This window comes from Oncorhynchus keta, chromosome 14 (assembly GCF_023373465.1).
Source record: "Oncorhynchus keta strain PuntledgeMale-10-30-2019 chromosome 14, Oket_V2, whole genome shotgun sequence".
NCBI classification, from domain to species: domain Eukaryota; kingdom Metazoa; phylum Chordata; class Actinopteri; order Salmoniformes; family Salmonidae; genus Oncorhynchus; species Oncorhynchus keta.
In genome coordinates, this window is record NC_068434.1 from 52,896,095 (window position 1) to 52,922,586 (window position 26,492).

At 42.7% G+C, this 26,492-nt stretch overlaps 1 protein-coding gene across 5 annotated transcripts; it reads right to left on the reverse strand.

The window, feature by feature from the left end:
* Nucleotides 1-3,076: 3,076 nt before the first annotated feature.
* Nucleotides 3,077-25,781, reverse strand: osmr (oncostatin M receptor). Of its 5 annotated transcripts, none has more exons than XM_035786466.2 (17): nt 25,498-25,781; nt 25,166-25,332; nt 24,362-24,518; nt 23,485-23,778; nt 17,572-17,701; nt 17,263-17,411; nt 16,904-17,082; nt 16,583-16,724; nt 16,410-16,492; nt 16,051-16,264; nt 6,536-6,721; nt 6,253-6,354; nt 5,952-6,119; nt 5,702-5,854; nt 4,865-4,946; nt 4,639-4,723; nt 3,077-4,408 (listed from the first exon to the last, which is right to left on the reverse strand). In XM_035786466.2, the coding sequence occupies exons 1-17, from the start codon at nt 25,583-25,585 to the stop codon at nt 4,013-4,015; spliced, it is 2,775 nt and encodes a 924-aa protein (XP_035642359.1). In that variant the 5' UTR covers nt 25,586-25,781; the 3' UTR covers nt 3,077-4,012. The 5 variants fall into 5 exon arrangements, with proteins under 5 accessions (XP_035642359.1, XP_035642358.1, XP_035642356.1 ...); XM_035786465.2 differs by having other exon boundaries at nt 16,583-16,730; nt 25,166-25,329; nt 25,498-25,778; XM_035786463.2 differs by having other exon boundaries at nt 16,583-16,730; nt 25,498-25,778.
* Nucleotides 25,782-26,492: the final 711 nt, after the last annotated feature.

A 26,492-nucleotide genomic window follows, 5' to 3' on the forward strand; every position in this document is an offset into this window, starting at 1 on the left:
AAGCCATAAGAATGCTGAAAAATTAATCTAAAGTCCAGACTGACTATTTACATTGACCCCCCTTTGCTTTTACACTGCTGCTACTCACTGTTTATGATCTATGCAAAGTCTCTTAGCAAATTACCTCGACTAAACCGCACATTGACTCGGTACTGGTACCCCCTGTATATAGCCGTGTTATTGTTATGTCATTTTTTTTGTGTTACTTTTTGATTTGATTCTATTTTTTCCACTTGTGTTTATTTAGTAAATATTTTCTTAACTCTATTTCTTAAGTGCATTGTTGGTTAAGGGCTTGTAAGTAAGCATTTCACAGTAAGGTCTTTTACATTTTTTTAAACCTTTATTTAACTAGGCAAGTCAGTTAATTAAGAACAAATTCTTATTTTCAATGACGGCCTAGGAACAACGGTTTAACTGCCTGTTCAGGGGCAGAACGACAGATTTGTACCTTGCCAGCTCGGGGATATGACCTTTTGGTTACTAGTCCAACGTTCTAACCACTAGGCTACCCTGCCGCCCAATATGACAAATAACATTTGATTTATTTGTAAGCTACAATTAACTCTCGAACTTAGAGAGTATACAGTAGCTTAGATAGCCCTGAGAAAGATATGATTGAAGTTGCATTTACGATTCACATTCACCCCAGCGGTTTGTATTGAGCCATTTCCCCTCAGATCTTCCATTTGATAACGAGAGGATGTTGGCTAATCAGCCTTTTGGGGCAACATTCTCTCAGTTTCACAATTACAACCTTTTTAAAAGTCTGCACTGCAGATGGGCAATGTGGAGAGAGTAACATGAGTATTGAGTACACTGTGTTGACCTGAAGGTCCTCAAAATGCTAACGGATACATTTCTACAGACGATCATATTTGCTTAAGAGCAAGGAGCTGATGGTTGTGGAGGTGATGTTGGCATGGATTTAACATGCCTAATGGATTTAACATACTTTAACTGAGAAAATGAATGAGTCTATGTACGAGATCTTCAGTTTATTGGCAATTTCTCGCATGGAATTGCCTTCATTTCTCAGAACTATTGTTATTTTATTGAGTTACTATTTCCCTGTTTTTCTTTATTTACATTTTTTTGTTGGTAAAGGACTCGTAAGTAAGCATTTCATGGTAAAGTCTACACCTGTTGTATTCGGCACGTGTGACAAATAACACTTTAATTGATTTATTTGGTTTGTGAACTGTAACGGCTATTTAAAAAATAATCTAGGCTACAATTAACCCTCAAGCCAAGCCTAGCCCCACCCCAGCGGTTTGTATTGAGCCATTTCCCCTTAGATCATCCATTTGATACTGAGAGGATGTGTGCTAATCAGCCTGTTGAGGCAACATTCTCTCGGTTTCACAACCACAGCCTTTTCAAAAGTCTGCACTGCAAATTGACAATGTGGAGAGAGGAGTATGAGTAACATGAGTATTGAGTAAGCTGTGTTGATCTGGAGGTCCTCAAAATGCTAACGGATACATTTCTACAGACAATCATATTTGCTTAAGAGCAAGGAGCTGATGGTTGTGGAGGTGATGTTGGCATGGATTTAAGGATTTAACATGACTAATGGATTTATCATACTTTAACTGAGAAAGTGAATGAGTCTATTTACATGAGATATAGTTAGTTACACAATATAAATAGAATGCATTATGCACATTATTCATTGCCCTAAACACAACACACAGTCCAGGTTCAAATAATGGAAGTACTCTGGGCTGCATGGCACTAGTACAAATCCGGACATCACCATAACATAAAAAACACAGTAAAAGCTTTGGTGCAACCCTCTTTTGTCAGAGCAGCTCAAATGATTTAAAGTGTTATTTGAACCCTACACGTTGTACAAACATCATCTTGTCATCTTCCCAGCAAAATATCCCACCAACAGATCTTGACCCTTGACCTTTCAGAATCAGATTGACTACTTAACTCAGGGGAAACGACTGTCCCCTCCCACTGAATAACGGGGTACTTTAGGCATTGTTTGCAGAAAACAGGACCCACATTATAGTGAATGGAAAAATAGCAATCTTCGTGGTCTGTCTTTGTGTAAATAAAATAATGCTTAGAAGACAATCATGGTACCAATAATTGCTTCTAACACACCAGATGTACACTATATATACAAGAGTATGTGGACACGCCTTCAAATTTGTGGATTTGGCCATTTCAGCTACACCCGTTGCTAACAGATATATAAAATCGAGCAAACAGACATGCAATCTCCATAGAGAAACATTGTGAGTAAGTTCGTCAAGTCAGTTTATCACATTTCTGCCCCGCTAGAGCTGCCCTGGTCAACTGTAAGTGCTATTTATATTGAAGTGGAAACAACTAGGAGCAACAACGGCTCCGCCACGAAGTGGTAGGCCACACAAGCTAACAGAACGGGACCACAGAGTGCTGAAGCACATACATCTTCTTTCCCGGAGCCTCCCGAATGGCGCAGAGGTGCTAGAGCCGTCTCTACAGACCCGGGTTTCGATCCCGGCCTGTATCACAACCGGCCGTTATCGGGAGTCCCATAGGGCAGTGCACAATTGGCCCAGGCTCCTGATCTGATTCTAAGACTGTTATTCAAATGGGAAACCCAGACTATTTGCATTATACCCCCCTTTACTTAGCACTGACATTCTTACACTGGCTCTGTACACACTCACACCTACTACACTGACACTCCAAGACACACACACACACACACACGCTCGCTCACACACACATACATATTGATGCCACACAGACACACATTTAGACACACTTTCACTCTCTTCATATACGCTGCTGCTATGCTGTTTATTATCTATCCTGATTGCCTAGACACTTTTACCCTTACCTACATTTACATATCTCAATCAGTGGTGGAGAAAGTACTCAAATGTCATACTTGAGTATAAGTAAAGATACCTTACTAGAAAATGACTAAAGTAAAAGTGAAAGTCACCCAGTAAAATACTACTTTAGTAAAAGTCTAAAAGTATTTGGTTTTAAATATACTTTAGCATCAAAAGTAAAAGTAATCACGAAAATATATCAAAAAATAAAAGTACAAATCATTTCAAGTTCCTTATATTCAGCAAAACAGACTGCACAATTTATTTTTGTTGACAGATAGCCAGGGGCACACTCCAACACTCATACATAATTTACAAACAAAACATTTGTGTTTGGTGAGTCCGCCAGATCAGAGGCATTAGGGATGACCAGGAATGTTCTCTTGATAAGTGTGTGAATTGGACCATTTTCCTGTCAAAATGTGACACGTACTTTTGGGTGTCAGGGAAAATGCATGGAGTAAAAAGTACATTTGTTTCTATTGGAATGTAGTGAAGTAAAAGTAAAAGTTGCCAAAAATATAAATAGTGAAGTAAGGTACAGATACCCCCAAAAACTACTTAAGTACTACTTTACACCACTGATCTCAATTACCTCATACCCCTGCACATTGACTCGGTACCGGTACTCCCTGTATATCCTCGTTAATGTTCTATTATTGTGTTACTATTTCCATTTTTTTCTTTCTTCGTTACATTGTTTTCTCACTTTTTAACTGAATTGTTGGTTAAGGGCTCATAAGTAAGCATTTCAAGGTAAAGTCTACACCTGTTGTATTCGGTGCATGTGACAAATACAATTTGATTTAGAAGTATAATTTAGTTGCTAATGGCAGCCAACACCGGTCGGGCTTCAAGTTGAGTTATTCAATGAGAGGGGCAGCACTAAGCTAACCAGCAAAGTCACTTCCAGGAGTAGCTCAAACTGAGCATGTATTGTCTACATGACTGACTAAATTTGGCTTCAGTGCGCTATTAAGTCTTCACATAGGAATGAATGGTGTCATGTAATCAATGGCTTTGTCCATTCATATATACAGTCATTGACTTAACTAATGAGTCAGTGGTGATGTATCCATCAATATTCTCCAATAATGCCCCTGGTCGTAACTGCGGGAGAAGGCTCGCTGGTGATGAGATTGGAGAGCTTGATTGGTGAGCTGGAGAAGTCACTGCTGTCTGTGACTGATTGGTTTCAGCTCAACGGATTGCTCCGCCCCCACAGAGGGGAAATAACTTCTGTTGGTGAGGCTTGTCTGGACTGAGCAATCCCAGACTTCTGTGGGTGACTGTGGACAGTACCCTTTTTGGTGCAGGTGTTGAGTAGAAAAGGATGGGCAGGAAGGTGAGAGGGAGGGCAAGGAGGAAGACATGGATAAAGAGTAGGAGGAAGGGTGCACAGGGCAGAATGAAGAGGAGGGAATGGTGGAGGAAGAGGAAGAAAGGCGGGGGAGTTTGGGGTGAATGAGAGGCATCCTCTCTGACATGGTTGGCCTGACGCTCAGGATCTCTATGTCACTGCAGACACAGTCCCCCACCTTGAGACACCGCAGCATCTCACTGGTCTGTAGATGTGATGGACATAATAGAGGATGAATGGAATCAGGCGAGAAGTTGCACAGTCATTCTATCAGATTGCAAAACAATAATTGTGACTATAACATATTGTACATCTGTTTATCGCCATCTGTTTAAGGTAAATCCAAATGAGAGAAAACACCACGGACAAAGAGGCAGTACTCATCAACTTCAGACACATGAGACATATGAAAGCCTGTACAGAACTGCACAGTACCTCATGTATGTGGCGGTCCAGTTCAATTGGTTTGATGTTCATCCCAGCCGGGTACCCAAACAGCTCCACTATACAACTCCTCAGCCTGGAGGATAGCCACAGAGGAGGTTAGACAGGGTTCACATTACACTTTGACTGTTAAGGATGACATAGTGGTATGGAGGACCAATGTAAATCTTGAATAATAAATTGTACGTGATAATGGATAGTGTTTAAAGCGTCTCACATTTTCCAGAATAGACACAGGAGGATGGCGAGCCCCAACAGCAGCAGGAGAGGAGTTAAGATCTTAGCCAGGAGAATGGAGGCTGTCACAGGACACAGCAGCACATACTGTAACACCGGGTCATTACTACTGGGCTCAGAATGTCATGATCTAAAATATAAATGTGCTTTCAGATTTAAAAAGAGTGAGCAACACACCACATAATTGTGTGCCTACGGGACATTAGGCTTTATTTTACAGGTAAAATTTTATGTCAAGATATAGAATTCCACCTAAATAGACATACCCAAAAGTTATTATTTATCTTGAGAGAGCCATAAACAATACCTAGTAATTATTGTACTGCCAGAAAGATCAAAATCTCTCCTTTCTGGTACAAAATATATATACATTGCGGAGGTGTATTCACTTTGAGGACACAAAGTACACCATATGAATTTTTTCCTCTTCGACAAAAGTGGGGGTATAGGGCATGAAATGATTGAAATGCTTTCTAAATATAGTAACAATCAAATTATAAATAACTTACTATAATATTTCCACTTCTCTTTTAATTGTCAAATAAATATGATCATACGTAGTGACAGTGCAAAATTGGCACCATTTCATATAACTTATGACAGAGCGGCATGTGAAGCGGGACAACCAGAGCTTTCACGGTGTGCTGTGCCGTTCACAGAACGTTCTGTACACAGACAAGTTGGTCTGAAATCAGTCCAGAACCACTCAAAGTCCCCAATATAAGGGACTTAACGTTTAAGAGGTTTAAATTAATACATTTCAATATGACCCAGTCTGCCCCTGCCCCTAGAGTGCTCCAGCCGGAGTTTGACTCACGGTTTGTCTGGGTCTTGACAGTTACAGTAGTATGCGGGCCTGGTCCAACATTAGTGAGTGCACTCAGATGGAAGGTGTACTTCTGGTGCTCCTGCAGTCCTACTATGGTTAGAGACTTATTGTGGGGGTCTGCCACCGTCTTGGTAAAATGACCTAGATACAGGAAACACTGTGTCAGAGGAACAAATCCTTTCACGACTTCTTTTAAATTGAATTGCTTGTTACCCATGTTGACATTGATGATACCCACTTGGCACATGACCTGGTGACCTCTGAGACCCTGTCTTGTGCACGGTTACCAAGTAACCAGTGATGAACCCTGGGTGAGAGTGGTCATCCTCATGGTAATGCCACTCCAGTGTCACAGAAGAGGAAGTTGTTCGAATGGGCTCAACCAGACTGGGAGACTGGACAGGCTCTATAGGTTGAGAGAAAGGAGGAAGAGAGAGAGAGGGGAAGGGGTTGAACATGAGAGAGAGAGACATCCCCTACCACTTTCACAACCCATTTCTTACTTGTCACAATACATAATCACAACGTAACCCACTCACTGAGTTCCTGGGAGTAGCCAGTGAGGATCCCCAGTAGTTTGTCTCCTTCGTCAGTGCAGCCATATATATGAAAGGTGTACCTATGACCCGCTTTAAAATCCCCTGCAAAATATATATATTGTAACTAAAAAGGTAGTGCCAGTAGGTTTTAAGTTTAAATTGATTTTGGACACTTTCCCTTTTCTTTGTTACTACTGTAATCACAGTATTACTACACAGCGACTTCATGTACGATGTTACCTAAAAGGGTAATGGTGGTGTGTGTAAACCTGTTGTGTGATACCTGCTGGTAGGGACACTGATGTGTTTCCCACTGGCACCCTCCTCCATTGCAGAGTGCAGGAAACTCCGCTTCCTACTGTGCACCACTCCACAGTGTACCCACAAGTGACACCTTCCTGCTCTTTCCAGATGAGGCGGAAGCCTCCGCTGGCACTCCCACTCACACGCGTGGCATTCCAATGATACTCTGGACAAAAGACAATAAGAGAGATAGAGACAGTCTCACATACAGAACTGCTGTAGGCCCAAAGAAGAGCAACCTGTGTACAACTGTAACAGCAATAAGACAAGAATGTTGGCTCAGTTATCAGCACAGGTATCAGCACAAGAATTGGAAAATATGTTGGTACAGCCGTTTTGGAACAGGTGTTGGCACAAAGCAGGCAGGTATAGAGGGCTTGCAGTTGACGTATGGTACCTCCTGGCGGCCATGTTGGAAGACCACCGCATGAATTCTTATGACATCAACAGCTGAGTAGCTACCCCAAATTGCATGATAACAGTGCATAAAAAAATTTACACCGAGGAGATAAGACTCAAGAACTGTCAGAAAAGCAAAGAAACTGTTTTGCATGTCAAGACCTGAACCCAGACAGCTGTCATTACTGGGTCTGCTCCAATCGTTTCATCACTGGTAAGTCTGATTTCAAGTTTAATTGTTAGCTGCTATGCTAACCAGGTGTTAAAAACAAGACCAAGTTAGCCAAAATTAGCTAGCTAGAAAGCTTGTAGTCTAGCTATTAGCATGTGTCTCAAACATAGGCAGTGCATGAGTTTCAAGTTTTGGGGAAGCAACTTTTTCACCCAAAAAATTAACCTTTTAATAAAGCATTACATGCATCTATCATTGCACTTGCATACTAATGTAAGCCTACTATTCCTACTATTCCTTGATTGAGTAGATTGGATAATCATAATTGAGAGCTTGGTGGTGCAGGCCTACAGGCTATATCAGAGTCGTTTCTTTCCTTTGCACAAGAAAAATGTGGCGTTTGATAAACATGCAATTTTACTATACTTTATATGTATTTTATATGTACTTTATATGACTAGCAGAATATTATTTTATACAGGAAATCACAGGGTAGAGGCCTAGGCCTACTCTGTTGACAACCCAGACTATTTGCATTGCCCCTCCCCCCTTTACACTGCTGCTACCCTGTTTATTAGCTATGCATAGTCACTTTAACTCTACCTACATGTACATATTACCTCAATTACCTCGATTAACCGGTGCACCCGCACATTGATTGACTCTTGACCGGTACCCCCTGTATATAGCCTCTCTACTGTTATTTTACTGCTGCTCTTTAATATATATTTTTTTACTTAACATGTATTTTTGTTATAACTGCATGGTTGGTTAAGGGCTTGTATGTAAGCATTTCACTGTAAGGTATACCTGTTGTATTCGGCGCATGTGACAAATAAAATGTGATTTGATTTGACACTGACAACAGATCAATTAAAACAACCTTGTCATTGAATGCAACCATGTAATCTAGGCCTATGAAAAGGGGATACACAAATTGTACAATATGACATCCATCTACCCTGGAGGAGGACATTATTGTCCCAAAAACATTCAGTTGCACTGAACAATTTTTCCCTATCTGTGGTCCAGAACGATATATGGGGAATCCTGGTGCCTGCCAGGGTTTTCTTTCTCAGTGCTCGCTTATTTTTGAGCTACAGCCATCTTCATTTTCTTCAGACCGATCTAAGGTAGCCCAAGATGGCGTAGCTGTCGAACGTCTTGTCGTGTCCCTTGTATATATAGTTTTTAAATATTTTTTTAACATATTTTTCTTCGCATATCTTTTAAAACATTTTGTTAAACGTCAACTTCTAAATACTCTCCTGCAACCCGCCTCACCCAATGTAGCTATTTTCTTCTAAAGTATCTATATCTACTTTGGATCCGGAACCTCTCAACTGAAGCTAGCCAGCTAGCTACCAGCTATCAGTCAGCAAACCATTGCTAGCGGTCTTCAGCTAACCGGTCATCAGCTAACCTTTAGCTCGGAAAGCTCTCACCAGTTCGAACAACGCGACTCTAACCAGAGCATAACGGACCTATTATTTTTTATCCCCGGATTCCCACCGGATTCCCACCGCAAACGGAACATTTTCAGCTGGATTCTTCACAACTAGCTATCTAGCTAACCGCAACCCCGGATGATTACTCCTGGCTAGCGTTTCCACCCACTTAGCTTGAAGCTAGCCCGGCCAGAGCTCCTGTGCTACCACCGAAGCATACTCCTGGGCTACAATATCCGGACCCACGACCGGTCTATCGATGTCACCGCATGAAGAGGAATAAACAAACTCACCCCATCTAGCCCTTGCTATCGCCTTGCTTGCTAATTCGGCCTGCTTACTGCTCGCTTGTTTAGCCCCGGTCCGCTAACTGCTACCTTGTTTAGCCCTGGCCTACTAACTGTTAGCTTGTTAGCACAGGCCTGCGAACCGTCTGAATCGCCACGTCCCAAACACTCACTGGACCCATATTTACTTTCTATCTCTTTTCGATTTTTAATTTGTTTATACCTTCCGGTAACCTGCCTCACCCAATGTGATACGGAATCGCCATTATTTTATTTTTTAGAACACACTCAAGAACCTCCAGAAGCTAACCAGCTAACTAGCTACAAGCTATTTAGTCATTGTTAGCCACTGCTAACTGTTTTTTAACCTGGATAACACTCGCCAGTCCAGCTTCCCTGCCCCACCCACCGCTGCCCCCCTGGACACTGATCACTTGGCTCTGTACCATCATTCATTCATATATCCTTATGTACATATTCTTTATCCCCTTACACTGTGTATAAGACAGTAGTTTTGGAATTGTTAGTTAGATTACTTGTTGGTTATCACTGCATTGTCAGAACTAGAAGCACAAGCATTTCGCTACACTCGCATTAACATCTGTATGTGACAAATAAAATTGGATTTGATTTGATTTGATTTACATAGCTGATGCATGCTAGACTGTCCATTAATCACGGTACTCCATTCTGCTTGTTTATGTTTTATCTGTCGGCCCCAGCCGCACTCAGGCTCTGTGTGTAGTTAATCCGACCCTCCCTGCCTAGCCAACGCAATTTTACCTGCTGTTGTTGTGCTAGCTGATTAGCTGTTGTTGTCTCCCCTACTGTTTTAGCTACTGTTTTAGCTAGCTCTCCCAATTCAACACCTGTGATTACTGTATGTCTCTCTCAAATGTCAATATGCCTTGTATACTGTTGTTCAGGTTAGTTATCATTGTTTTAGTTTACAATGGAGCCCCTAGTTCCACTCTTCATACCCCTGATACCTCCTTTGTCCCAACTCCCACACATGCGGTGACCTCACCCATTACAATCAGCATGTCCAGAGATACAACCTCTCTCTTCATCACCCAGTGCCTGGGCTTACCTCCGCTGTACCCGCACCCCACCATACCCCTGTCTGCGCATTATGCCCTGAATATATTCTACCATGCCCAGAAATCTGCTCCTTTCATTCTCTGTCCCCAACGCTCTAGGCGACCAGTTTTGATAGCCTTTAGCCGCACCCTCATACTACTCCTCATCTGTTCCGCGGGTGAAGTGGAGATAAACCCAGGCCCTGCATGTCCCCAGGCACCCTCATTTGTTGACTTCTGTGATCAAAAAAGCCTTGGTTTCATGCATGTCAACATCAGAAGCCTCCTCCCTAAGTTTGTTTTACTCACTGCTTTAGCACACTCTGCTAACCCTGATGTCCTTGCCGTGTCTGAATCCTGGCTCAGGAAGGCAACCAAAAATTCGGAGATTTCCATACCCAACTATAACATCTTCCGTCAAGATAGAACTGCCAAAGGGGGAGGAGTTGCAGTCTACTGCAGAGATAGCCTGCAAAGTAATGTCATACTTTCCAGGTCCAAACCCAAACAGTTCGAACTACTAATCTTGAAAATTACTTTCTCCAGAAATAAGTCTCTCACTGTTGCCGCCTGCTACCGACCCCCCTTCAGCACCCAGCTGTGCCCTGGACACCATTTGTGAATTGATTGCCCCCCATCTAGCTTCAGAGTTTGTTCTGTTAGGTGACCTAAACTGGGATATGCTTAACACCCCGGCAGTCCTACAATCTAAGCTAGATGCCCTCAATCTCACACAAATCATCAAGGAACCCACCAGGTACAACCCTAAATCTGTAAACAAGGGCACCCTCACAAACGTCATCCTGACCAACTGGCCCTCCAAATACACCTCCGCTGTCTTCAACCAGGATCTCAGCGATCACTGCCTCATTGCCTGTTTCCGCTATGGAGCCGCAGTCAAACGACCACCCCTCATCACTGTCAAACGCTCCCTAAAACACTTCTGTGAGCAGGCCTTTCTAATCGACCTGGCCCGGGTATCCTGGAAGGACATTGACCTCCTCCTGTCAGTTGAGGATGCCTGGTCATTCTTTAAAAGTAACCTCCTCACCATTTTAGATAAGCATGCTCCGTTCAAAAAATGCAGAACTAAGAACAGATATAGGCCTTGGTTCACTCCAGACCTGACTGCCCTCGACCAGCACAAAAACATCCTGTGGCGGACTGCAATAGCATCGAACAGTCCCAGACAGAGTTCAGTGTGTCAAATCGGAGGGCATGCTGTCCGGTCCTCTAGAAGTCTCTATGGGGGTGCCACAGGGTTCAATCCTCGGGCCGACTCTTTTGTCTGTATATATCAATGATGTTGCTCTTGCTGCGGGCGATTCCCTGATCCACCTCTACGCAGACGACACCATTCTATATACTTCCGGCCCGTCCTTGGACACTGTGCTATCTAACCTCCAAACGAGCTTCAATGCCATACAACACTCCTTCCGTGGCCTCCAACTGCTCTTAAACGCTAGTAAAACCAAATGCATGCTTTTCAACCGTTCGCTGCCTGCACCCGCACGCCTGACCCGCATCACCACCCTGGATGGTTCCAACCTTGAATATGTGGACATCTATAAGTACCTAGGTGTATGGCTAGACTGTAAACTCTCCTTCCAGACTCATATCAAACATCTCCAATCGAAAATCAAATCAAGAGTCGGCTTTCTATTCCGCAACAAAGCGTCCTTCACTCACGCCGCCAAACTTACCCTAGTAAAACTGACTATCCTACCGATCCTCGACTTCGGCGATGTCATCTACAAAATTGCTTCCAACACTCTACTCAGCAAACTGGATGCAGTTTATCACAGTGCCATCCGTTTTGTCACTAAAGCACCTTATACCACCCACCACTGCGACTTGTACGCTCTAGTCGGCTGGCCCTCGCTACATATTCGTCGCCAGACCCACTGGCTCCAGGTCATCTACAAGTCCATGCTAGGTAAAGCTCCGCCTTATCTCAGTTCACTGGTCACGATGGCAACACCCATCCGTAGCACGCGCTCCAGCAGGTGTATCTCACTGATCATCCCTAAAGCCAACACCTCATTTGGCCGCCGTTCATTCCAGTTCTCTGCTGCCTGTGACTGGAACGAATTGCAAAAATCGCTGAAGTTGGAGACTTTTATCTCCCTCACCAACTTCAAACATCTGCTATTTGAGCAGCTAACCGATCGCTGCAGCTGTACATAGTCTATCGGCAAATAGCCCACCCATTTTTACCTACCTCATCCCCATACTGGTGAAAAAAAAAAAAAAAAAAAAAAAATTACGCTAATGTCGGGAAGGGCGCTCTCCTGGGCTACGGCAGTTTGGGAACAACAATGATTCCTGATGTCTCTGCCTTCGTCACTGCATGCACTGTGTGTGCTCAAAACAAGACTCCACGACAAGCTCCTTCTGGCCTTCTACAGCCACTACCGGTTCCTCATCATCCCTGGTCTCATATATCTCTGGACTTTGTCACTGGGCTCCCTCCGTCTGATGGCAACACTGTCATTCTGACGGTAGTCGACCGATTCTCCAAGGCCGCCCATTTCATCCCTTTCCTCAAACGACCTTCTGCCAAGGAGACGGCCCAGCTTATGGTGCAGCATGTCTTCCGGATCCATGGACTCTGGGTAGACATGGTCTCCGATCGGGATCCTCAGTTCTCGTCTCAGTTCTGGAAGGCATTCTGCACCCTTATTGGGTCATTGGCCAGCCTGTCATCCGGATTCCATCCCCAAACTAATGGTCAGTCGGAGCGAGCCAACCAAGACCTGGAGACCATCTTAAGGTGCCTGGTCTCAACCAACCCCACTACCTGGAGCCGTTAACTGGTCTGGGTGGAGTATGCCCGGAACACTCTTCCCAGTTCTGCCACGGGACTCTCTCCTCTCGAGTGCTCCATGGGGTATCACACCCTGATCAGTTGGACCTGTCCTCGTTATTGTCTCCACCCCCTCCAAGTGTCGCTTGTTTTCCCCAGTGTATTTATCTCTGTGTTTCCTGTCTCTCTGGGCCAATTCGTCTTGTAAGTTTCCAAGTCAACCAGCGTTTTTCCTGTTCTCCTGCCTACCCGCCACTCTATTCCTCCTGGACTCTGATCTGGTTTTGACCTTTTTGCCTGTCCATGACCATTCTCTTGCCTACCCCTTTGAATTAATAAACATTGTAAGACTCCAACCACCTCCCTCCTGTGTCTGCATTTGGGTCTCGCCTTGTGCATTCATACATTCAACAACAAACATTTGTTGCACTCTGATGAAGAAGCATTATGACCATCATAATTATATTAGCGAGATAGGCCTCCCGTACATGTCCTTATGATAGTATCAGTCAAAAAAGAGGGTTTCCTGAAATCTGCTCCTACATTCATCCCAGTCATCAGCAACAGAGCATTAGGGTAGGTGCATGTCTGACATCATTGTATGTGCAATTACAATGATAATTTCAGAAAATGTTATATGACATAAACATACTGTTGACAAGTAGGCTATGGTGTAATGGAATGTTTTGCCTTGTGTGGTAGGTTTTGTGGGTTTTGACACGTATGGAGGTGTCATAGCCAGCCATAGAATTACTACATTGGTAGGTTCTGACACTCTTATGTAGGTGTCATAACCAGCCACAAAATAACAATATACAGTGCCAGTCAAAAGTTTGGATACACCTACTCATTCAAGGGTTTTTCTTTATTTTTTTTACGATTTTCTACATTGTAGAATAATAACACATATGGAATCATGTATTAACCAAAAAAGTTTTGAACAAATCAAAACATATTTTATATTTGAGCCACCCTTTGCCTTGATGACAGCTTTGACACTCTTGCACTCTCAACCAGCTTCATGAGGTAGTAACCTGGAATGCATTTCAATTAACAGGTGTGCATTGTTTCAAGTTAATTTGTGGAATTTCTTTCCTTCTTAATGCGTTTGAGCCAATCAGTTGTGTTGTGACATGGTAGGGGTGGTATACAGAAAATAGCCTTCAATGGAGCAGAAAGTACATACGGCAAGAACAGCTCATATAAGCAAAGAGAAACGACAGTCCATCATTACTTGAAGACATGAAGGTCAGTCAATACGGAACATTTCAAGAACTTTGAAAGTTTCTTCAAGTACAGTCGCAAAAACTACCAAGTGCTATGATGAAACTGTCTCTCATGAGGACCGCCAAAGGAAAGGAAGACCCAGAGTTACCTCTGCTGCATAGGATACATTCATTAGAGTTGAATGCACCTCAGATTGCAACCCAAATAAATGCTTCACAGAGTTCAAATAACAGACACATCTCAGCATCAACTGTTCAGAGGAGGCCTTCATGGTCGAATTGCAGCAAAGAAACCACTACTAAAGGACACCAATAAGAAGAAGAGACTTGCTTGGCTCAAGAAACACGAGCAATGGACATTAGACAGGTGGAAATCTGTCCTTTGGTCACATGAGTCCAAATTTGAGATTTTTGGATCCATCCTCCGTGTCTTTGTCAGACGCAGAGTAGGTGAACGGATGATCTCCACATGTGTGGTTCCCACCATGAAGCAAGGAGGAGGAGGTGTGATAGTGTGGGGGTGCTTTGCTGGTGACACTGTCTGTGATTTATTTAGAACTCAAGGTACGCTTAACCAGCATGGCTACCATAGCATTCTGCAGCGATACGCCATCTCATCTGGTTTGAGCTTAGTGGGACTATTATTTGATTTGCACAGGACAATGACCCAAAACACACCCCCAGGCTGTGTAAGGGCTATTTGACCAATAAGTAGAGTGATTGAGTGCTACGTCAGATGACCTGGCCTTCACAATCACCCGACCAAAACCCAATTGAGATGGTTTGGGATGAGTTTGACCGCATAGTGAAGGAAAAGCAGCCAATAAGTGCTCAGCATATGTGGGAACTCCTTCAAGACCGTTGGAAAATCATTCCTCATGAAGCTGGTTGAAAGAATGCCAAGAGTATGCAAAGCTGTCATCATGACTGGCACTATATGTCAAATGAGAGTGTTATGACCATATTTTGACAGGTTATGACAAGTTATGTCAGCTGTTATGACATATTATGACATGGCTATGACCATGATAAAGTGTTACCAAAGAAAGTCAATACCAGATGTGGCCAACCTCTCTCCCTGATCTACTTGATGAGCATACTTCTATTTCAGCCCAGAAATAGCACACTTGATAATCAACCCTTTTAGGTTTGATAAACTGAATCAGGTGTGTTAGTGCGGAGCTGGAACCCAAGCTTGCACACCCAGCAGGGTTGACCTGCTCCAGACTTTAGAACTGTATTTTCGTTTACACAATTTGCTAACATAGGTACACATGTAACCCTTGGTATACAAGGATGTCCCTTTATTCTCTTGGGACATTCATTGGGACCTCTTCACCGACAGGGTGAAGAGTGCTTTGTATCTGAGGTGCTTTGTATCTGAAGACAGAAAACATTGTATCAGTGCTTTGTATCTGAGGACAGAAAACATCATAAAGAAACAGACTGCATTATACTCATATTATACAGTACTGAATGTTTCTATATCTCTCGTCCTTATAGTTTCTCACTAGGGACTGGAAGTGGATCATTATTTCGTAACGTCCTCCCACAAAGGTACCCCCCCTATCCAGAGTAGCCTACTCAACCTTCTTTGACAGCTGGAACTGCTAGCTAATCCTTTCACCCTATCCAGTGGCTGTTAGCTAGCTAGCTACCAAGCTACAAATGCATTTCCAGCTTGTGTTTTTAAGTTACAATGATAAGCTCATTGTTCGATGGTGATATTTAATTCACTTAGCTAGCTATGCTGCATGTAAAGCTAACAGCTCATTTGGGTTAGCCTACACATTAAGTTCCTGTAGCTATCTTATAATACATAGTTTTAAAAAATATATATATTTACTTACTTGAATAGGTTCTCCCACTGCTTCTGTTTTCTGCGGGTCCTTAGAGAGATTAAATAAAAGGCAATCTTCCAGAAATTTCCGGTGGTAGCAAAACGCAGCCATTCTGTAGACGATTGGAGGACTACCATCATATTGACTCTGGTCATCCAACATGGCGCCTGGTGTGTTTGCTAGTTGATTTGTGACGCAACTGCGAGCCCTCTATTGCCACAGGTGTTGATAACTGACCTATTCTCTCCACCGGAGGTATGGTGATGTGGCCTGGGGGGGAGGAGCCAGGCTGAATAACAGCCTGGATGATCATGTCACATTGCCCTGGGCCAATGGAGATCTCAGTCTGTGTCTGCTCTCTGTCCTTCCACAGGATCCACTGGCACCCCTCCTGCCTCCAGCGTACCTTGTAGCCCTGGATTTTAACACTAGATGCCGAGCCACTTAATTGCTGAGGAGAAAGAGAGAGATGTTCATGTGCTGAGATTTGATCAGCACAATGTAAGACCGCGTTCAACACTCAATAAACCAATAATCTGAACTGTCTTTCTCTCCTTGTCTCCTCTCCTTCATCTCATCCAGCAGTAAGGCCTCACCGGGGTCCAGAGCAGAGTGACGTTGCGCTGACCATGGGACAGCAATCTGACCCTCCTCCACACATCCAGCCTCACCAGGGGGTCTGCACAAAGAAGCAGGAAGTGGGTTCATCAACCCATCAATAAACCTTCAAAAATAAATAACTTCACCACTCCACTATGATAGGACTCACAGGTAGTGAAGTGCGTGGGTTGTGTCCACTCTCCCTCTAGGTTCCCTCTCACAGCACAGCGCACCCTGGTGGCATAACGGGTGTTGGGCGAGAGCTGCTCCAGGCTGACATCACAACGTTCGTCCGAGCCTCCATTGCACACCTGATGCTAACACAGCCACAAGACAGAATGTCACTGGGTTTATATCAGACCCATGTGGAACATTCATTAATGCAAACTGCAGCAAAACATTTTGCAATGGAAAACAGTTGAGCTGATGAGCTAGTGTGAGCTATATTGATAATTACATTTTGTCACCTGTCAATTATTGTTTTTCTCACCATGGATGTGCTCTGTAGGTCTGCTGCTGCAGCCAGGTGTGTCGGCCTCCTAGGCTCTACTGGGTCTGCTGTGACCTGGCAGAAGAGCTCCACCCCAGACAGGTTCCCCCTCACAACCCAGGACACATTGGCTTCTGTCACCCCTGGACTCACTTTCACTCCCTCTGGAACTGGGAATACTTCACACACACAGCATGCAAATACAATATATCTAGATACCACTGATGATCAAAACATTGTGACACTAACGGTGGTATAGGAGCAAATGGAGACTTTTTTCCAATGTTGTGGGTGCACACCAACATTACTCATCGAATGTTAGCCTGTATGACATTTATCTCAGTATTTCCTGTCCTCACCTCTGTCAGTGATGTTGAAGCTGTAGCTTTGTTTCTCCTCTCCTAGCTGGTTTTTGACTATCACTGAGACATGATACCACTCTAAGCCTGGGACAGCCTGGAACCTGCAGAACCACTCACCACACTTGATAGGATCCTCAACAGTGTTCCTGCACAAACACAGTGGCGAGAGAGGTAAGAGTATCTGACACAGTATGATCATTATGCCTCCACGTGCTAATTATCTGTTGAGAGAGAGAACACCAGAGGAAGCTGGTGGGTGGAGCTATACAAGTTTGTGTGTGTGTATGTGCGTGTGTGTGGACTCACTTTATGTGAAGGGTGTGTGTGCGTTTGTAGGGTTCATACAGGTTAGCAGGTCTACCAGGGTTCCAGGTGCAGATAACAGTTCTCAGGTCCTCAGTCCCGCAGCTCAGGTTCTCCGGCCTCTGGGGAGAAACTAGATCACAAACATAAAGTAGTGGTGAGGTGAACTAGAATTTTTTTTTTTTGAAGAAAATGTATGTTCTTGCTTAATTAAGTTGTCTTAAAGGCCCAGTGCAGTCAAAACGTGATTTCCTGTGTATGTATATATTTATCCAAACTATGAAGTTAGAATAATACTGTGAAATTGTGCAAATTATAATAATGCCCTTTTAGTGTAAGAGCTGTTTGGAAAGACCGCCTGCATTGGCGTATGTGGAATTAGAATGGAGCAACTGACTTAACACAGTCATGAAACATATTTACTTGACTAGGTCATTCCTTCAATCCAGTGCCTTTTCTGTCCCCAGGCAATATCACCTCTTATTTAGTGTAAATGTGGATTCCAAAGGCCTTTAAATATAACATTGGGTGTCGTTCAGCATAAAACATAAAGCTATGGATCTCAAATAGAATTTGATGCATTTTGTTTTTAGTGGACGAAGGCATTTTTGCCACGTACCCCGCTATTCATCAACTTCTAAATTATGAGAAATAAGCCATTCAAAATATAATATTCAAAATCTTTCTTCATTTTTTATAATCCTACTTAAAATCTCTCTTATTATCCTTTTTTCATGATTATTGTATTTATTATTGATTTTCTGTGTGTCTTTGATTTCACTTTCCACCCTGTTAGTTTGTAGTAAATCCTTTAATAAAAAAATAGCCCCCCTTGAATGTTTTGGTACATCTACCGGAAAGCTCCTCTTTGTTTACACCTATTCAGCATTGTTAACACCCTCTGAAGACTTATCCCCACCCATCTCTTTAAGGATTCATGTCAGGCTAAACAGAGTGACGAAGGTAGTGTATTAAACATCCAAAGCTTTCCAGACTAAAAGTGCTTTAAGGTAAAAATATACTTTATGTAGTCCTTGGCCTATATCCTAATCTGATTTTGAAAGTGTCCAGATAAAAATATGATATAAATATTTTATAATTATTAGATGATGCTTACCCAGACATTGATTGGTCATGTGAAAGAAATGCTATAACCACCCCCCAGCCACATCTAGCTAAATGGATAGGTCACTATTGTTTAGACATGTACACATGTCCATGAATACAATAGATGGCTGTAATCACCCCCAGACACAACTGGCTAACTTGATGGGATGTCTTTTGTTTAGACATGTAGCTAGCTAGCTCTCTTAACACTTCTTAGGGCTGAAATCCCATTAACGGGATCGATATGACAACAGCCAGTGAAAGTGCAGGGCGCCAAATTCAAAACATCAAAAGTCTCATAATTACAATTCCTCTAACATACATGTATTTTATACCATTTTAAAGGTTATCTGGTTGTTAATCCCAACACAGTGTCCGATTCAAATATGCTTTACAGCAAAAGCACCACAAACGATTATGTTAGGTCACCACCAAACGACAATAAACACAGCCATTTTTTTCCAGCCAAAGATGGCAGTCACAAAAAGCACAAATAAAGATACAATTAATCACTAACCTTTGATGATCTTCATCAGATGACACTCATAGGACTTCATGTTACACAATACATGTATGTTTTGTTTGATAAAGTTCATATTTATCAAAATATGAGTTTACATTGGCGCGTTACATTCACTAGTTCCAAAAACATCCAGTGATTTTGTATAGTCACATCATTCAACAGAAATACTGTTATACACATGGAATTATAGATATACCTCTCCTTAATGCAAACTTTACGGAATAAGCAAACCATTTTTTGTATATATTTCAATTTATTTTTCAATCTCTTTTCCATTTTTCAATTAAATATACCTTCCGGTAACCTGCCTCACTCAATGTGACACGGATCCGCTATTTTTTAAAGACCTTATAGCCAGAACCTCAATCAGAAGCTAGCCATCAGAGGCTAACCAGTTAATTAGCTACTAGCTATTTACTCATTGTTAGCCATTGCTAGCGTCCTTTACCTTCTGCACTGGCACCAGACGTTTTTTTAGCCTGGATAATACCTGCCAGCCTCGGACAGTTTGTCTCCAATACAACGCCGAATTCCTGCCGTAAACCCTGGACCATTATTCCTGATCATCACAGCTAGCTAGCTGCCACCGAGTGACCCAGCCCCGAAGCTAGCCCTGAGCCAGGCCCACCACCCGGCCTGCTCTGTGATCACCCGGCTACTCAGCCGTTGCCTCCCGGACTCTACCCCCAACACGGCCAGAATCTCTGGACATTTGCATCGGACCATCGCTGCTAGCGAGCTGCTACCGAGTGGCTGTGACGCCCCTGCCCCAAGCTAGCACCAGTTAGCCGCGAGCCAGGCGCATCTCTCGGCTAGCAAACAAAATTACTACAACTACAATAATCTGTTGTTGTCTTACCCGTTGTTGTCTTAGCTAGCTCACCCAATCAACATCTGTGATTGCTTTATGCCTCGCTTTATGTCTCTCTCAGTCTATATGCCTTGTATGCTGTTGTTTAGGATAATTATCATTGTTTTAGTTTACTGCCAGCGTGTCCAGAGATGCAACCTCTCTTATCATCACTCAGTGCCTGGGCTAACCTCCACTGTACCCGCACCCCACCATACCCGTCTGCACATTATGCCCTGAATCGATTCTACCATGCCCAGAAATCTGCTCCTTTTATTTTTTATTTATTCAACTAGGCAAGTCAGTTAAGAACAAATTCTTATTTTCAATGACGGCCTAGGAACAGTGGGGTTACTGCCTGTTCAGGGGCAGAACGACAGATTTGTACGTTGTCAGCTCAGGGATTTGAGCTTGCAACCTTTTGGTTACTAGTCCAACACTCTAACCACTAGGCTACCCTGACGCCCCATTCCCTATTCTCTGTCCCCAACGCACGAGATGACCAGTCGTTCTGTTAGGTGACCTAAACTGGGATATGCTTAACACCCCAGCAGTCCTATAATCTATACACAAATTAATTTGTGTGAGATGCCCCCAAAACAAATGCTCCCCAAAACACTTCTGCGAGCAGGCCTTTCTAATCGACCTGGCCCTGGTATCCTGGAAGGATATTGACCTCATCCTGTCAGTAGACTATGCCTGGTCGTTCTTTAAAAGTAATTTCCTCACCATCTTAAATAAGCATGCCCCTTTCAAAACATGTATAACTAAGAACAGATATAGCCCTTGGTTCACTCCAGACCTGACTGCCATTGACCAGCACAAAAACATCCTGTGGCGGACTGCGATAGCATCGGATAGTCCCCGTGATATGCAACTGTTGATGGAAGTCAGAAAACAATACACGCAGTCAGTCAGGAAAGCAAAGGCTAGCTTTTTTAAACAGTATTTCGCATCCTCTAGCTCTAAGTCCAAAATGTTTTGGAACACTGTAAAGTCCATGGAGAACAAGAGTACCTCCTTCCAGCTGCCCACTGTACTGAGGCTATAGGTAACATGATCACCACTGATAAATCCATGATAATCGAAAATTTCAATAAGCATTTCTCTACGGCTGGCCATGCTTTCCACCTGGCTACCCCAACCCCGGTCAACAGCTCCGCACCCCCTGCAGCAACTTGTCCGAGCCTCCCCAGTTTCTCCTTCACCCAAAACCAGATAGCAGATGTTCTGAAAGAGCTGCAAAACCTGGACCTGTACAAATCAGCAGGGCAAGAAAATCTGGACCCTCTCCGTCTAAAATTATCCCTGGCATTGTTGCAATCTCTATTACCGGTCTGTTCAACCTCTCTTTCATATCGTCTGAGATCAGCCACGCTGAAGGTACTAAACGATTTCATAACCACCATCAATAAAAGACAGTACTGTGCAGCCGTCTTCATCGACCTGGCCAAGGCTTTCGACTCTGTCAATCAACGTATTCGTATCGGCAGACTGAATAGCCTTGTTTTCTCAAATGACTGCCTCGCCTGGTTCACCAACTACTTCACAGGCAGAGTTCTGTGTGTCAAATCGGAGGGCCTGTTGTCCGGACCTCTGGCAGTCTCTATGGGGGTACCACAGGGTTCAATTCTCGGGCTGAATATTTTCTTTTTATACAGTGCCTTGCGAAAGTATTCGCCCCCCTTGAACTTTGCGACCTTTTGCCACATTTCAGGCTTCAAACAAAGATATAAAACTGTATTATTTTGTGAAGAATCAACAACAAGTGGGACACAATCATGAAGTGGAACGACATTTATTGGATATTTCAAACTTTTTTAACAAATCAAAAACTGATAAATTGGGCGGGCAAAATGATTCAGCCCCTTTACTTTCAGTGCAGCATACTCTCTCCAGAAGTTCAGTGAGGATCTCTGAATGGTCCAATGTTGACCTAAATGACTAATGATGATAAATACAATCCACCTGTGTGTAATCAAGTCTCCGTATAAATGCACCTGCACTGTGATAGTCTCAGAGGTCCGTTACAAGCGCAGAGAGCATCATGAAGAACAAGGAACACACCAGGCAGGTCCGAGATACTGTTGTGAAGAAGTTTAAAGCCGGATTTGGATACAAAAGATTTCCCAAGCTTTAAACATCCCAAGGAGCACTGTGCAAGCGATAATATTGAAATGGAAGGAGTATCAGACCACTGCAAATCTACCAAGACCTGGCCGTCCCTCTAAACTTTCAGCTCATACAAGGAGAAGACTGATCAGAGATGCAGCCAAGAGGCCCATGATCACTCTGGATGAACTGCAGAGATCTACAGCTGAGGTGGGACACTCTGTCCATAGGACAACAATCAGTCGTATATTGCACAAATCTGGCCTTTATGGAACAGTGGCAAGAAGAAAGCCATTTCTTAAAGATATCCATAAAAAGTGTTGTTTAAAGTTTGCCACAAGCCACCTGGGAGACACACCAAACATGTGGAAGAAGGTGCTCTGGTCAGATGAAACCAAAATTGAACTTTTTGGCAACAATGCAAAACGTTATGTTTGGCGTAAAAGCAACACAGCTCATCACCCTGAACACACCATCCCCACTGTCAAACATGGTGGTGGCAGCATCATGGTTTGGGCCTGCTTTTCTTCAGCAGGGACAGGGAAGATGGTTAAAATTGATGGGAAGATGGATGGAGCCAAATACAGGACCATTCTGGAAGAAAACCTGATGGAGTCTGCAAAAGACCTGAGACTGGGACAGAGATTTGTCTTCCAACAAGACAATGATCCAAAACATAAAGCAAAATCTACAATGGAATGGTTAAAAAATAAACATATCCAGGTGTTAGAATGGCCAAGTCAAAGTCCAGACCTGAATCCAATCGAGAATCTGTGGAAAGAACTGAAAACTGCTGTTCACAAATGCTCTCCATCCAACCTCACTGAGCTTGAGCTGTTTTGCAAGGAGGAATGGGAAAAAATGTGCAAAACTGATAGAAACATACCCCAAGCGACTTACAGCTGCAACCTTAAGTATTAACTTAAGGGGGCTGAATAATTTTGCACGCCTAATTTTTCAGTTTTTGGTTTGTTAAAAAAGTTTGAAATATCCAATAGATGTCATTCCACTTCATGATTATGTCCCACTTGTTGTTGATTCTTCACAAAAAAATACAGTTTTATATCTTTATGTTTGAAGCCTGAAATGTGGCAAAAGGTCGCAAAGTTCAAGGGGGCCGAATACTTTCGCAAGGCACTGTATATATTGTATTTATAATTTTTCCGTAAAAGTTAGGAGGTCCAAAAGGCACCACAATGACCCGGCTAACGTATGCCTAGGAGAATGTCAAGTGCTTTAACGTTTGTTAAATCTGCTATAACATTGCTATGAAGGCCTTATGACAGAGGTCAAGATGGGAGAGAAAACACTCCTCCATACTAACAGCTGATGAAGTTGGAGCAGTAGTTGTTCCTCTTCTCTGTTGTATCCTCACACCAGGAGTACACCCCGGAGCCGGATGCTTGTGAGATGTTTAGGTTGTGGACAGCAATGGCTGTGACTCTGTGAGTGATGTTGATCAGGGGGTAGCTGGTGGTGGAGTTGAAGGTCATATTGGTGACATGGATGCCTCTAGGAGGGACACAGCAGAACAAGATAGTGGAGCCCTCCTTTAACACCTGCTGGTAGGGAAACATCTTGGTCTTTTTCCAAACTCTGTCCACTGTGTCTTGGGCACCTGGTTGGGGAAGTTGGAGATATAGATTATTAGGGGTCCAATTGAGGCTACTCTTCCTAAAATGTTTATTCAAATGTAACAAATATTGATATGAATGATGTATGTACCCATGTGATTTTAAACATGACATAATCAAGTCTATATCTCATTATTCAAGGCTGCAGTGAGCAGGTATGTGACCCTATCTGCTGTATGGTTGCTTGACCTGGGCCTATCATGTCTGTTGTTTCACCAATTAACATGATTTTATTTTTGTACTATTTCCAAGCATACCCAAAACAAACATTTGAAGTTACAATATGAAACTTCAGTCCAATTCATCTGTGAAATAAGCCTGGGGATGAGGTTAAACTTTACTAGTTTAGCCTCTTTTACATAAAAATGACACAATTAATCAAGTAAAAATCCCCAGCCTCTAGCAAGAGTCTTGATTGAGCAACTTTGATGAGATGATAGTTACAAAGAGAAGAGGAAAAGGAAGAGGTCTTCTTTCTTAAAAATGGCAACGCACACAGATCTGATAACATGACAAGTGTTAGAAGCATAGCCTTTTCTAACAGACATGAACAACTACATTTCTCACCATAATTTGTCTTCCATTGGCTCCAGTCACTTGGGTCTGCATGGCTGCAGAAACGTCGTATTCTGATTGAATGGTCAGCGCATTGTAAAGGCAGAGTAGACACCCAGGTCCATGTTAACGTGGAGTTACTACCGAAAGGACAGCTACTCACTTTGCTCTATATGATGCAAATCAGAAATGAAACACTGGTAGTACTGATTTTAACTGTCTTGTCATGTTTATTGTCCTACTGTCATGTCTTTGTTTATTGTCTTGCTGTCAAGTCCTTTTCTGTGTACATACAGTGGATTTGGAAAATAATCCCTTCCCTTTTTCCACATTACATTACATTTACATTTAAGTCATTTAGCAGACGCTCTTATCCAGAGCGACTTACAAATTGATCTGCAGAGAGGAATGGTAGAAACCCCCAAAATACAGGTGCTCCAAGTTTGTAGTGTCACACCCAAGAAGAATTGAGGTTGTAATCACTGCCAAAGGTGCTTTAATAAAGTACTGAGTAAATGGTCTGAATACTTATGTAAATGTAATACTTCATTTAATTATTATAATTTTTTTTACATTTGCAAACCATCTAAAAACCTGTTTTTGCATTGCCATTATGAGGAATTGTGTGTAGATTGATGAGGGAGAAAAACAATCAATTTTAAAATAAGTCTGTAACGTAACGAAATGTGAAAAAAGTTAAGGGTTCTAAATACTTTCCGAATGCACTGTACACAGTAATACAAGACAATGGTTCTCCTTGGAAACAAACACATACATAATCAATTAATTGGACAAATGGCCTGAACTGTTACTCACGTTGTGAACGATAGTGAGGTTGTCAGTGCGTCCGACCTGTATTTCATAAGTATCACCGCTTTCCCTTGATAAACCAGTGTGATTGACCAGCCACTTCACCACAAGGCTCTGTGTAGCAACATTAGCCCGCAGCTCAGCGATTATTGGCTGAGGAGGTTTACTGCCTGCTAAAACAACATATAGCTAGCTCACTTATAGGCATGCTCTCAATTTAACAATCCCATCTGTTGCTGTGTAGATCATACATTTCATCTGACTGTTAATTGCTATGTACACTTACAATACCATACAACTTTGAGTTGACCTTTGACTTCATACAAGAAAGGTCTTACCTGATTCCAAGCAGGATCCATTTAGATATACAGAGGAAGTTAAAAGGAACAGAAGCACATGAATAAACCAGGATATAGCGCAGTGCATCCTCTAACCTCTCTCAAGTTAATGATACTAGTAAAAGTACAGGTCTAATGTTGAAGGTTCTTGTAGCCTCTGTTCCTGCAGACCGGTGTTCATTCACAGTCCACGCTGACTGACTGAGTTGGCATCTAGGAATGAGTCAGAAGTAGTTATGATATTAACATTGGGCACTGTCATTGTCAGCTGACGGGCTCAGTATTGAGCCCGTCTGGTTGTTTGAGTATGAGATGGGGGGACACTAGAGGGCACTGTGGTAAAGCAGCCTTCAGGACAAAATCTGTCCAATGGCAGCCTGTTGATGGTGTGAGTAGCATGAAGTTGCCCCTGGAAACTGATCTAAGGTCAGTAAATGATCTGGGGAGGACGTCATGATGTTGAAAATGTATTATTACTGAGTAATTGCATAAGCTATTATATTGATAGTATCCTGGCACGAATGGGAACAAGACAACATGGGTCTCATGGTAACATGGGTTACCATGAGGTAGAGCCTATGTAAAACTGTGAACTATTCACACAAAATAAAAATGCTATACAATTGCTGGTTATGCATTTTATAGTATATTGTTAATATGGCACAAGGCACAGGTTTCTTTCAATTATACATATATTACAACTTAAGGGGGAAAACATCCATATTACACAACATCAACAAAAACATAACATTATACGATGTGTCTTCCGCATTTAACCCAACCACTCTGACAGTGCATGAATACGTCACAATAAATAACAAACAAACCAACACGTAATCTGTATTTTCTCTTTAGAGTAATAAGCAAGCTCTATTAAACAAACTACATCTTGACAATGGACATTTGGCACATAGTAGAGTATGGGTGCTGAGGGTGCTGCAGCACCCTGCAAAGAATCAGGATAAAAATAAAAATATGAATAAACATTTCCACAA

What these genes read in the sequence shown, in the direction of transcription:
- osmr (XM_035786463.2), bottom strand. Translation starts at nt 25,585, where the DNA reads ATGCACTGCGCTATATCCTGGTTTATTCATGTGCTTCTGTTCCTTTTA. An exon ending in ACCCACGCACTTCACTACCT is followed by an intron (nt 16,493 to 16,582) that starts GTGAGTCCTATC and finishes TTCTTTGTGCAG; the next exon opens with ACCCCCTGGTGAGGCTGGAT. An exon ending in TCACTCTGCTCTGGACCCCG is followed by an intron (nt 16,265 to 16,409) that starts GTGAGGCCTTAC and finishes CTTTCTCCTCAG; the next exon opens with CAATTAAGTGGCTCGGCATC.